We start from the raw sequence: 13788 nt of genomic DNA on the forward strand, positions 1-13788 counted from the left end.
TTTTTTATTAGATATTTTCTTTATTCACATTTCAAATGGATCCCGAAAGTTCCCTATACCCTCCCCTGCCCTGCTCTCCTACCTACCCACTCCCACTTCTTGGCCCTGGTGTTCCCCTGTACTGGGCCATATAAAGTTTTCAATACCAAGGGGCCTCTGAGAGAGTTATCTTACAGATGTCTATAGGTCAGTACCACATTGTGGTGTTTGATAATTTTTCTCTATATATACAAGTCAAAGAAGACCAGCACATCACTTTGTCCCACAATAGAGTAGGTTGGAGTACAGGGACAGCTCTATCTTGGGGATTTGCCACAATGGTAGGAGGCTATTCATTTGACATATTTCTGGAGCCCTTATCAGCCATACAACATCAAAATGGAGAACAACAATATGGAGAACTGTCCTGGATTAATTTCTCATACTATCCAAGTAAAACTCATTTATGTATAAAATTTTAAAATCAAATATGAAATCCTTGAAAGTGTTCTGCAATGTTAATAGGTTTAATATATGAATGTGATATATTCATACAATATTACCATAAAACTCATATAGTCACTTGACAGGCATGTAGTCTTTTATGGAAAAAAACTGATTTAGGGGTGTTCTTAGGAACATCATGACATGTATAACATCATAAAAAACAATTTTGGGCTGTTCTTAGGGCACTTTGGCATATATAACACAACCTATACATTGTACTACAAAAGAAGACATAGTAGGCATAATCTGAAAACTGTAGTCGTAATTGGATCTTTAAAATCTTACTTTGAATCCTATTTAGACTTCAATGATACCACTGTTAAACAAATGGCATCACTCATAGATATTTCAAACTATTAACACACATTGACATCTGAAGATACAAGTCTGTTTTCTTCCAAAGTCATTGTTTAAAATCCTATAAAAATGCCAGTTCTTGTTCCCTAAAGACTTTTTATTCTCTGTTTATGAACAGATGGTACCTAAAACAAGACGGGACACTTCCTTAAGCCAATACAAATTTGAGGTAACCCTGAAGTTACAAATTGTTGACATGTTTTGACTGCTCATTTTTACCTAAATAAATAATTGGAGTGGGATAAGCATGGGACTGACTTCTCAAAGGTTAATAATGTGCCCCGAAGGTATTTAAAGTGACAGTATGTTCCTGGATCCAGATATTCAACCACACTGTGTATGTTCACCCCTGAATAAAAAAATCAGCCTTTAACAAGGGTATGACAGCCAAATGCACACATATGCAGAATTCTATATTTATATCCCAGATCAAATGGCTTGTTATAATGTCAGAGTGTATAGGGAACTGTTGTGTTTAAAAACAGACTTTCTACTTACTCGGCTCTCTAATACTGCATATGCATTTGCATACAGATTGGCCATAGAAAAGAGGCTTGGCAAGCAGGGAGATAGACATGACCACTGGAGTAAAGGTCTAAACGTTATCTCTTTTCAGCCTTCCTTCCTGACACAACCCGATTCTCCCTGTGAATGCTAATATGAGAGAAAATGAAGCAGAGAAATAGATGTGTGTGTACTCAATGAGATCCCAGTGGTTTGGTATTCCCATTCCTTTCTGTGGCTACTGCTGCAATGGGAGGCACTTTCATTGGGTGGGCTTAATAACAAAGATAACAGTAATAATAGCACTCATGGTAGTACAGATGCATAGAAGAGGACATCTTAAGTAACAACCAAAGTCATGTTTCAGAGTGAATACTTAAATAATTTTGCACTATCTCATTAATTCTGGTAAAGGACTAGAAGGGATAGCAACTGCTCCCTGAAAGTCCACTGGACTACTGACCCTGGAAGTCATCGATCTGGAAGATATTGAGGATAAGGGAGAAGCACAGTAATCATATTGCCTCAAATACAACAAATACTTCCTTCAAGCCTTCTCCACAAGAAATCTATACTCCTCTAGCAAGGGGGCCATCGATGCTGAGAAAAGTCAGACCTCATGCCATATTTCTCAGCCTGGGGACATGGTCCTTCAAATAAAGAGGACAGAAAACAAAGAATGTCACTTCCTAAAGAGGATTTAACAAGCTACTAATATAAACTGAGGTTCAAGTCCTTCCACGGGTCTATCATGGTGCAACAGGATTTAAATCCAATAAATGTCTTTTAGGCATTTAGTAGTTTGTGAAGCATCATGTAAATACTAACTACTAGAAAAAAAACATTAGTAACTTGTGCAGGAAATATATTAATGAGGACCTAGATTTAATAGCTACAAATAATAAAAGCAAAATGAAAGGCTGATTCTTAGTTGGGAAATAGGGACAAAGCAGTGGAAAAGCACAAGGAGGATGCTGCATGTGACATGGGTCTGGATAAATTTGTAGACAACCAATCACCAAGCAGCAGACGTGCAGGAAGTTAATCCTAAGCAGTGGGAAAACACAAAGTATGGTTGGGAACTGGGGGGAAAAACCAGTCCAACTCTATCAAAGCCCGGACTGACAGACAGGTAGAAAGAAGGTAATGCAGAGGTGGAAGGTGATCAGGAGAGCCTTTCATACCAATCTAAAATAACCATATCTTTGTTGTTTTAGATTCCACTTTGAAAAAATTGAACCAAAGCAAGGTACTAAAATATATTCTCCAGGAGAATAAAACTTAAATCATGTGATAGTAAATATATTTGACTTTCAGTGGGAGATAGTATAGAAAAAGGAGTCTAGCATACTATCCTGGAAATGATGCTATGAACATCACGTTAAGTGATTGAGAGGAAATGGAGGTTAAGAGAAAGAATACATAAATAGACAAGTAAACATTGGTCAATGTTTATTGATGGAAGTCAGTAGAGACTTCCTCAGAGTCAGAAGTCCCATAGAGAAAGATCTGCTCAGACAAGTTTCAAACTGTATGTATCAAATGACAGTGCCACCATTTGAACAATAACATTTCTAAAAAATATCTTTTCATGCTTTTATAATACAGTGCTAGTAAAACTTACTGATGGGTCTGAAATTCTCGTGATGAAAATGTCTGTCTGACACTTTGGAAGAGCATTGGACTAGACTATACTGTGACTTACACACCACATTAGAAATTAAAATAGAAGTTTGCTTAAGAAGAAAACACACAGAGGAAAGATAATTTTAAAAACTTGGTGAAATTTGCATATAATATGCCAAAGAAAAGAGGTGAAGGTCATAAAGAATTACCAGAAATCTGAGAGGGAGCAGAGCAATTCCATTCCACAGAGAGTCATGGAGAAGAATGTGGTTGTTATGGTAGGACATGTGAGTCCTCAAACTAGGTGCCAGGCAATGAAGTGATGCCGGGGAAGCACCAGCTCAACTCTCCCAGGAATCATAATCAGCTAAGGTGGATTGGTGAGCAGATGAAGTACCACAGCTAGTTCAGGCCAATGTAGCAAAAGACATAAGGACCTTTAACCAAATGAGCCATTTTGAAAAGTAAATGGGTGTCTCAGTGCTCAAGCATGAAAAAAATAGGTAGTTAGGGGCTCAGCTGAACAACCTTAAGACATGTTTGAGGATATTAAAGGCCTACTGAGTGAATAGTACTTATATATTCACCTCCTCTCTCTCTCTCTCTCTCTCTCTCTCTCTCTCTCTCTCTCTCTCTCTCTCTCTCTCTCTCTCTCTCTCTCTCTCTCTCTCTCTCTCTCTCTCTCACACACACACACACACACACACACACACACACACACACACACATCTGTTGAAAATTGTCCCTAAAGAGGAGAAATATTGGGTAAATAAGCCAATGAACGGTGAACTATTGGAATGCAATATTATCCACATTATAAAAACCTGCAAAGATGGGGGAAACAACTAAAACAGGAAAGATGGATCTTGTGTTGGCCAGAAATATATTTTCAAAACAAATCAACCTCTAGTCTGCTCTAAATTTTTTCAGAAATCTTGCACAGCTCTCTAATGTCCAAAACAGTCATTGCCTTATTTTATGAATGAGGGTGTAATTGTTGATCAGGGAAAAAAAAGTATACCATAGAAAGGGGAAAAAAGCAGACATTTCTGAATTGTAATAATTCAGAATATTTATTGAATACTCCCTTTCGTCTGTGTGACATTAAAAAAGTAGAATGAATTATAAAATTAAAACATTTACCAGGGTTCAGCACAAGTACATTTTTTTTACTATTACTCATAAGAAAATTGCTAATTTGACTTTTCTTGAACCTTAATAATCACAAAACTTTAAGTGAAGCCACAATACATCCATCCAATTATGATTCAAAATTCCAGCAATATTTCAAGCTACTATTGACACATATATTTCTCCTCCACAATTTTACTGTAAATTACACCACATAACATCTGCCATCCCTAAGTTAGATGGCACAAATTAAGGACACTGATGAATAATTTCATAGGACTTTTTTCCTCTGACCTTCTTTCTGATTCTTTTAAATATATGATTGCATTCTCTCTCTGTCTCTTTCTCTCTGTGTCTCTTTTGTCTGTCTCTCTCTCTCTCTCCCTCCCTCCATCAATTCATTCTTCCTTTCCCCATGCCTCCCTCTCTACACACTACACACACACACACACACACACAGAGAGAGTAGAATTATGTTTGATTTTACAATAGGGTATGAAGCTAATGGAACTAGACCATCGAATGAAAAACATATTGAGTGGGTAAGCTTTGAGTATAACACAGAGTCTGATGAGTGTCAGAGTAAATCTAAGTCTAGACCATCAGTGTTCTGTGGTCTGTAGCATTCACACTATCAACTGCAAGGACCTGGAAGGCAATGTATGTATGCATATTGCATGTTTCATTTATTGAAAGGTGCACAAGATGGAAGCTTAAGCAACGGAATTCAACTCTCCTGCTACCATTCCTGAGGCTTCCCCACAATTTTACACAGCATGGTGGGGGAGGAGTTTTTCATCTCTCCACAGAGTGTGTTTCAGAGTTTTACCTCCAAATAAATCCATAATTCACATGTATACACATGAAAGAGAGAGAAGAGAGAGACAGAAATAGAGATAGAGACAGAGACAGAGATCTCCAATTTTCATTTTCCCCTCTTCCTGAATTTCTCTATCAGATCATTCTGTTAACATTTGATTGGATCATTTTATAATTCTCTTGTCCACGAGTGTAATTCAGGATTAAACCCATCAATCTCTACTTACTGAAGAGAGAGAGAACAAGAGGATGTGGCTATTGTTTTAAATTAAAACCTAAATCCTTTAAAATTGACAGTCATCTCTTTTTCCCTCAGATGACTACAGATCTCAGCATGGATAACCAAATTTCTAAATCATGTTTGGTCATCTCTAATATTTCCTTTACAACAGGAGCAACAAGAACAAAAGCAAGGTTCTCTGCATTTTTTTTTCCTTTAGTCTTCCCATCACACATTAATTACCTAAAAATGTCTGCATGCAACTAAAGGAAATGTGTTACACTTTTCACTTTCATCCTCATCCTAGCCAAGATGCAAGCAGCATCTTTCTATTCTCCAAGAAATCTTTACATGCTGACACTTGAGACAATATCAGATCCTCTATTTTTTAAAAGTTAATTGTTTCATACTCTCCGGGCATGACTTCATTTGTGTTTCTTGTTTTTCAGGAGTTCTACCAGACATGGTGCTGGACGGAGAGTCGCTTGCAAATTCATTCCCCATCTCACATATTGGCCCCAGTAGAGAACTGTTCCTACTGAACAGCCACCAACTCCAGAGACTGTGTCCCCACAGCCTGTCCCAGATCTGAGTTCATTCCTCCTGAGCCTTGGGCACACAGGCTCTCCTACAGGGGACTGAGATGATCACACAGAACTGCAAAGACACGACCCTGTCCTCCCAACCTATCACTTTCCTCTTACACTGAAAGTGTCATTCTGACAAAAAAAATTTTTTTTTAAAAAGTAAAACAACGGAGAGATTTCAGTCGCTTAAATATTACACATACCTTTCATGGACTATCCCATGAAAGGTGTACTGGGTCATTAAAAGGTAGGCAACTGCTACTCTGAGCCAATGCCATCAGAGGTAAACTTTAGAGTGCTGGTGGTAGCGGTTGTGTTAGTGTTCAAGAGCCCATGAAGCACTAAGACTTTATAAATATTACACTCAAATGAGACAAGTACCCTCCTAGTTACAGTGAGTTTATCTCTCAGAGGAAAAGTACCAGGGAATGTCCATGTCTCATACCAATGTATTTCAGAGTACTGCTGGACTAAGTTGTTCAGGTGGCTCAGTTTCCAGAAGTAATAAAGAAATTACATTAAAAATCTACTTTCTTACAACTTTATCTCTCCAAAGGCCACATTTCTGACCCTGTAAAGCCAAAAGACATGTGACTCCGTAGCTTATATAATCTTCCTCGCTCACATTGATTCCACAACCACCTTGATTCTATTTAGGGTCCTCTTAAAAAGAAGAAGAAAAAAATCTGTACACACGAAAGCCATCTATAAACAAACTGATGGAACCCAAGATGCTCTGTGGGGAGGACATCGGTTCTGCCTTACATCCCGCTAAATCCAGAGAACAGTTTCTATCTCTGCTTATTTCCCTGTGAGACAGACTCCATGCAGAGTGCCCAGTACCTTTTCAAGGCTGTACTATATAAAAATTATTTCCAAGTGTCACTGAAGAACATTTTCTCCGAACACACTAAATTGAAGGTAGCTATAGAACAAGACAAGCGACAAGCGTGCCCTGATGTGGGCAACATCCCGTCTGTGTATTAACCAGCCGATCAAAATAGAGTTCTAGTGAAATGTTTGGGAGCATCAAGGAAGTGTGGAGGGGGTGGATCAACACCATTTTGACTCATTTATCCCCAGGTGTTAGGGGAAGGAAGTGTGCTTGTGAATGACATCTGGTAAAAGCAAACCACAACCTCAGAAATTTTCAGGGAAGGCAAAAAGTACGCTCGGCATCGCGACGGACCCTACCACTAACGAGTTTCAAACACACTTCAAGCATTTTTTTTCTTTCCCTCCTAGACCCTGCCACGCACCCCCCACTCCTTGGCTCTCCCATGCCCCCACACCCACCTCCCTTTCCCAATCCCTCCTGGGTCCTCACTCTCTCTCATGCAGCAGTGGCAACAAGCGTCCCCCCCCCCGCCCCCAGCGTGGAAGGGGCACGGGATCACAGCGAGGGGAGGACCATGCCAGCGGGACGCCCGCTCCAAAGCCCATCGCGTCCTACCGCCTGTGGAGCTCGCCTCCTCCAGCTGAGCCGAGATGCTTTCCACCCTTCTCACGTTCATCTTTGAGGACACTGGATGCCGGAGCGACACTCTTAGAGTCCACTGACCCAGGGGCGTGTGGCGATGGGTCCGCTACAGGAGCGCACAGCCACTCTGTCCTGAGCGACCAAGAAGCTGGGAGCTGGAGGCGGCGGCAGCGGCGGCGGCGGCAGGCAGGGCGCGCGAAGCCGTTGCAGGTGCAGGCAGAGGCCGGCGGGGGGCGCCGGGGGCGCTGTGCCACGCTGGGTGGCAGGGCTATGCCTGTGGTGGGGGCCAGGACACCCGCCGCTGAGAAGTTGGGGCGCTGTACCGCCAGACAGAACGAGGCGCCCCCCGCCCCTAGCACGCTTGGCACCTCCTCTGCCACCTGCTGCCAAGTCACTAAAGGAGAAAGTGGAGGAGGCTGTAGCAGTGCCTCAGGTGACAGCAGACACACACACACACACACACACACACAGAGAGAGAGAGAGAGAGAGAGAGAGAGAGAGAGAGAGAGAGAGAGAGAGAGAGCTGAAGCAGCTTAAGGCTAAAAAAGGCATCTTTTGAGATTTTCCAATGGATTATCTGAGGGTCCACTGCGACCCCTTTCGGCTTCACCTAGAGCCTGGCTCTAGGCTGGCTCAAGAAGTCTTTGGCAAAGAAACTTACTGCGGGGTCCCTAGAGGGTCAGACTCTGCCCTGGGTTCGAAGGACACCAGAAGGCAAGGAGATGCCCTTCTGGGAACCAGGCAGAGTGCCAGCAACTCCTAGACAGGAAACTTCCCAAGTACAACTCAGTCATGAGACTGAGAGAGAGGTTGGAGAATGTGACTTCTAGACACTGCCTAGACAAGGCCAAGGTGACCACAGCACATTACACAGAGCAGCTGAGCTAACTAGGAGACATTTCCCACAAGCACCTTCTTCAAACAGACATTTCACTGGAGGACACTCTGTTGGAAGAGATGGCTGAGATCCCAGGGGATTTCATTACCCATGGCTGCTTGTTTCTCTAAGCAAACCAAGGCCAGCAATGCCTGAGAAAGACAGAAAACAACCCAATAAACCACTTGTGGCCATGGTTACTGTTGAACAGAGAGAGCTGAGCATTAAAACACAGGCTTCTCTGCCGGGAGGAGTGAAGTGTATATTGCCTCCTTTAAAAAGAAAGGTCGAGTTGACCAGTTCTGTGGGCCCGCAAAGCTGATTAACATTTGTTCGTTTGCACTCTCAGCTGCAAGGTCAATAGACCCTGACATGGTGGAAAGGCCTAATTGTTTGGAAAGTCAGTCTTTCTCCCTATACCTGCCTGATTACACATCACCATAAAACCTTGTCCCTTTCTCCAGTTAGGATTCAACTGTCACTTGTCCTTCCTTTCACCCCTAGTCCCTTAAGTGACTCATTGGAAAGCCCTGTGATGCCTTCCATGCTGGTTGCAGACAAAATTCCAACATCTGCATTGCCTCCATACTCATCTTTATCTAACCTTCTTACATGAGCTGAAATCTACTTCATGTGAGTTAAGGAAAACAGTAGATGTAAGGGCAAATTTACCGAGAGCAACTGGGAGGGCAGCCCAGTTGAAGGAGGCTGCTACTGGCTGGAGCGAGAGAAGTGGGCAGAGTAATAGGACAGGAGGGACACAGGACTAGATAGCATGCAATTTAAACTTCTACTGAGTCAAGTATATAAATTTCTAAATGGTGTATGCACCTTACCTTCTCCTAAGAAGCCTCCTCTCTGTCCTTCCTAGCAGGTTCTACTATTTCATTCTGGTCATGTGGCACCTTAGGACTTCAATAATCTCAAAGCAAGCTTCCCACTAGAAACCTTTATCACAAATAAACGAACACAACCCGGCCTCTGCAGAGGCTCACTACCTCTCCAGTTCTCAACTCCATTCTTTTCTCTGTACTGACTTCTAAAACTACCTTCATGTGTGGGTTTGGGCTCAGCAGGCTGAACAGAAATCTTAATGGTGAGCCCAAAGTGAGCATCCTAACCTTTCTCACTCAAAACAATGTACAAAACAGTAGTGCCTGCCTCAGTGAACCTCTGTCAAAGAAGAAATGAGACACAATGCATGTTGTGCTTTGGAGCGTTCTGGCACTTATTGAGAGGTCGGTAAGAGATGCTATAAAGACAGTACTCACCATCGCCATTATCGCTACCATCTCCCATGGTGTCCTGAGGAAACCAAAGAAGGTAAGGAGGCATCTCCTGGTTCTAGAATAGATTTACCCTCCTTATTTACATCAGGACAAATGCACAACTCAGTTGTCATCTGCAAAATGTGCAGAATGCTTTTTTGTGTGTTCCTGTACTGTGAAAGACCTTTCAATGAGGATTAGTTCCTTTCAGTCCCATGTGTGCATCTCTGGACTAGCTGTAAATACGTCAGCAAAGTCATCTAAAATGGACACTACACGAGAGAAGTTGCAATATATTAAGCCTCCAAAATATTTGTGGGATCTGGGTTATTGGAACATTCATGTCTGACTTCTGTATATGAACTGCTGGTCTCAGAAAAATTATACAGAAAGATTGTCTTCTGTTACCACTGGTTTTAAATTCATTTTTCATGTGTATGAAGAGTTTGCTTGCATGTGTGAGCAAGTGTCACAGTTATGGCTGGTGCCCATGGAGTCTAGAACAGGGCATCAGATCCCCTGGAGATTTAAATGGAATTACAAATGGTTGTAGTCTGCCATGTGAATGCTGCTTTGGAGACGGGGTCCTCTGCAAGAGCAGTCAGTACTCTGAACCCCTGAGTCATCTCTTCAGTCCTGTTTGCTGCCATTTTTACTGTCACTTTTAATACTTAGCACTGAAAGTCTAGGGTAAACTGTGTTTCTTCCCTTTCTTGGACTTTCATGTGTCCCATGTTTAGGAAATATTCATCCTCAGAAGCTGTAGCCATCATGGCCAGCCTTCCAAACTCAATATATGCACAGAGATTCCCATTTTATGGCTAACTCCAGACTACTCTTCTAGGTAACTTATAAAAACCAGATGCAAAACCTGGTAAGTAAACCATGTCCCATCCATTAACCTCAGATTTCTATGAATGCATTGTGCTCTGAACTATTATTGCCTATTACTTATTGGTTATTTCTAATAGCTTCCTACATTCAGCACAGTTCTCCTTTGTGCACCAGGGCTTATACAGTAACAGTAAAACTTAGAGTATTTAATATAGATTGAGGGCTTATTATGTATCCTGTACTTTATTAAAAATTCTTGATCACTATTTTACTTCACACTAAGAGGAAATCTTTTATATAGATATTTTGTGCTGATTTAAGGACAGGGCTTAAACAAAAGCAAGCTTAAACAAAAGTTAAGTTGCCCAAGTCCAGCAAGTTCTGAAGAAGCGCAGTGAGATTTGAACCTAGTTTCAACTCTTGACAGATGTAGAATTGTCAATGATTTCATGGCAGTCCTCAGACTTTAGAATATATAAGAATAACACTCCACTTGCACTTAGTGTAAAACTCCTCTGCTCCAGCTTTGATGGTGAATTTATTAAATTGGGGGAGTAGTGTAAGACAGTCTCTTACATTAACAGATTTTATTGTTTAGAGCAGTTTTAGGCTCTTAGCAAAGTTTAACTGAAGAAGACAATTCCTTCTGCAGAGCTTTCCTTCCTATGTTCTCCCAATAACATCTTGTGTCTTTGTTACAATTCGTAACTGATAAGCCAATAGCACAATGCATTTGACTAAAGTCCATAGTTTATCTAGGATTTGTGAGTTTATAGGAAAAGAGATATTTCTTAGAGAAAAAGCCAAGTAGGGGTGAGGTTCCTTTGCACAGACAGAACTCTATTTCACAGCTTGACTTTGAACTTGCAGTCTATAGAACTGGAGCAGAATAACCCACTATTGCTTAAACCACACAGCCTGCTGTTGATGTTGTTGCTGCTGTTGGTGTGGTTAGGGCAGCCAAGGGTACCACATTTCAAAAAAGGCACAGCCTAAGATACTGTGCCTTATCTTCTTCTAGGAGCTTGTCAGGAATTCAGAGTCTGGGTCTGACATGTGCTGTCTGAATCTGTATCCATATTCTGATTACTAATACCCTCAGGTCCTTCCAGGTACATAGATGACACTGGAGATGGAGTGGTTCAACATGGCCCATCTAGGATTTCTCTAGAGCCCATTGGGTGGAAAGGAGACTGGTATAATAATACAAATCAGTTCACTGGACTTGACCTTTTGTGTCATTCCGTTACTCAAATGAAGGGAACAATTTACTGCCTATTAGTGTTCAGGCAAACAGTATCCACAACCATAACTCTACCTGTCAAATTCTTACTAATCCATAATTTCTCAGTATTCAAACAACCAGGCAATCTACTTTGAGATTCTCACATTAAAGTAAATATTAATGTACTTTGGGACAAAGATGAAGAAAGCGCTGAAGGGCCCCAGGGCTAATTCTGACCCTTCCATGCTAATAATATGTGCATAACCTGATTGTTCTTTATGACTCTGAAATGGAGACCGATGAGATGTTATTAGCACCACTTTGTAGATGAAGAGACTGACCCTCACAGAGATTAAGCGACTTTCCTGAATTTTCATAAAGCACCGGAGATGCAACCAGGTCACAAACTTTCATCACCTGACATCTTCCAGCGCTCAGTTTGGTAAGTCTCGCCAAGTTTATATAAGTTGGCATGCTGCCAAATGAACTGTAATTCTCTAAGCACTGAAATCCAGACTTGGCTTGCAACTCTGCCTTGCAGGGTAAGTCCATATTAAAAAGGTAAAGTTATTATCTCACTGAACGGCATTTCTCCTGCCTTGCGGACTTGAGCGGATCCACTGGCTACAGTCTACTGTGGCAGTAGAGTTGATTAGGGGATTTCCTTTGGAAGAGGGATTTACTTTACGCAGAGAATTCATCAGAACCTTAAATGCCATTAATGCAGTGCATGTTGAGAAGATTTTTACCTAGAACTTATTTCTAGGAATAAGTCCTAATTGGGAGATAGGTTCATTAAATTCCAAATTGCTTTATACCTTTGTCTTGGCCTTTTTGTTAGCTGTACACTGCACAGCATGGAAGCTAAACATAGCAGAGTGGGGTGTATTTGCTGGTTTATTAACAGTCTGAACAAAACTGTACAAAGAAAATTTCACTAAAATTAAATGATTGGTTTCTAGAGTAACCTTTTAAATAAAATTTGGATATAGCTGGAAACTATTTTAAATTACTCGCTTTCTGCACTAGACCCCGTGCTGGTTGGTTTATGTCTGTATGATACAACCTAGGAAGTCTGGGAAGATAAAGTCTTAATTGAAAAAAATGCCTCCATTAGATTCATCCTATGTGTGGCATTTCTCTGATTATTATTGGTGTGGAAGGGTCCAACTCACTATGGGTGGTGCCACCTGGAGCAGGCAGTCATGGAAAAATACACACACACACACACACACACACACACACACACACACACACACACACACATTATTCTGGGTTTCAGTGAGCTCTGGTGTAGCCAGACTTTTGGCTAACTTGTGGGTTCTTTTTTTCTTCCACCTTTCAAACCCCTAACACTAGATAGCAAAGAAAAGTGGATAGAGGGGAAGGAGGGCATTGCTATCATTAGACTGCTTCCTACTGATTAGAGGAATATTGGAGAGAAAATCAGTAGACAGCATTTCTCCATAACCTTCTTCTTCAGTTCCAGTCTTCAGGTTCCTAACTTCCTTCAATAGTGGACCATGTGTGGCAGTGTAAGCCAAATAAACCCTTTATTGTTCAAGCTCCTTTAGTCATGATGTTTCATCACAGCAATAGAAACCTATGAGAAAATGAGAATATACATTTACTTTTGTGTGTGGTTCCAAGTGGTAAACTGATGATAACTCCTTAGCTATCCCAGCTGTGTTGACTTGCAGGAGAGTTGAACAAGATCATGTCAGCCAAAATCCCAGGATAGATGGGGAGGTTCTTACCATGCCCTGCCTCTTAATGATCGAATAGCTACTGGGAGAGAGAGAATCATCTCAACTAAGGGTGTGGCCATCGGTAAGTTTCCTGTGCTCTGGTAAATAGCCTCCCATCCATCTATATTTGGTGAATTTAGTGAGTGATAAAGAAGAGAAGAAAGTCATAAACTGGGAGGAGAAACTGTTGAGGAGGACATGGAGGAGTTAAGAGGGGAAAGCAAGATTGGATATGATCTTTTTTGGTATGCACATGTGAAATCATCATAATAAATAAAAATTATAACTTAAACATTACTTTTCTAAGTATGAGACTTCAATAGATTTAATACTTTGAGAAAATATGTTCAATTCATTTTGCCTCAGAGAGAATTCACAAAGTTACAGTTCTTTATAGAAAATAGAAGTATTGCAAGGAAACCAAAAATCCACGTCCTAAGTCCTGATAATAATAAATGAATCTTGAACACCTGTCAGGATTGAATACTAAAACTGTTGCACATACACTTGTCAAAATGGAAGAAGAATTTGATGATGAAGTACAGGTGTTAGCTAACAACAAGTTAATAAATTAAGGAAAGGGAGGAAAAGAGATAGACCTACAATCTCAGTGCTATAATGTTTTC

At 41.0% G+C, this 13788-nt stretch overlaps 1 protein-coding gene across 2 annotated transcripts in view; it reads right to left on the minus strand.

The window, feature by feature from the left end:
• Kcnip4 (potassium voltage-gated channel interacting protein 4) overlaps positions 1-7502 on the minus strand; it is a 1098278-nt gene extending 1090776 nt beyond the window's left edge. For both annotated transcript variants that reach the window (XM_021161807.2, XM_021161803.2), the window contains exon 1: positions 7184-7502. In XM_021161807.2, the coding sequence (XP_021017466.1) occupies positions 7184-7244 (61 nt within the window). In that variant the 5' untranslated portion in view covers positions 7245-7502. The remainder of the gene's footprint in view (positions 1-7183) is intronic.
• Positions 7503-13788: the final 6286 nt, after the last annotated feature.

Source organism: Mus caroli, chromosome 5 (assembly GCF_900094665.2).
Source record: "Mus caroli chromosome 5, CAROLI_EIJ_v1.1, whole genome shotgun sequence".
NCBI classification, from domain to species: Eukaryota; Metazoa; Chordata; class Mammalia; order Rodentia; family Muridae; genus Mus; species Mus caroli.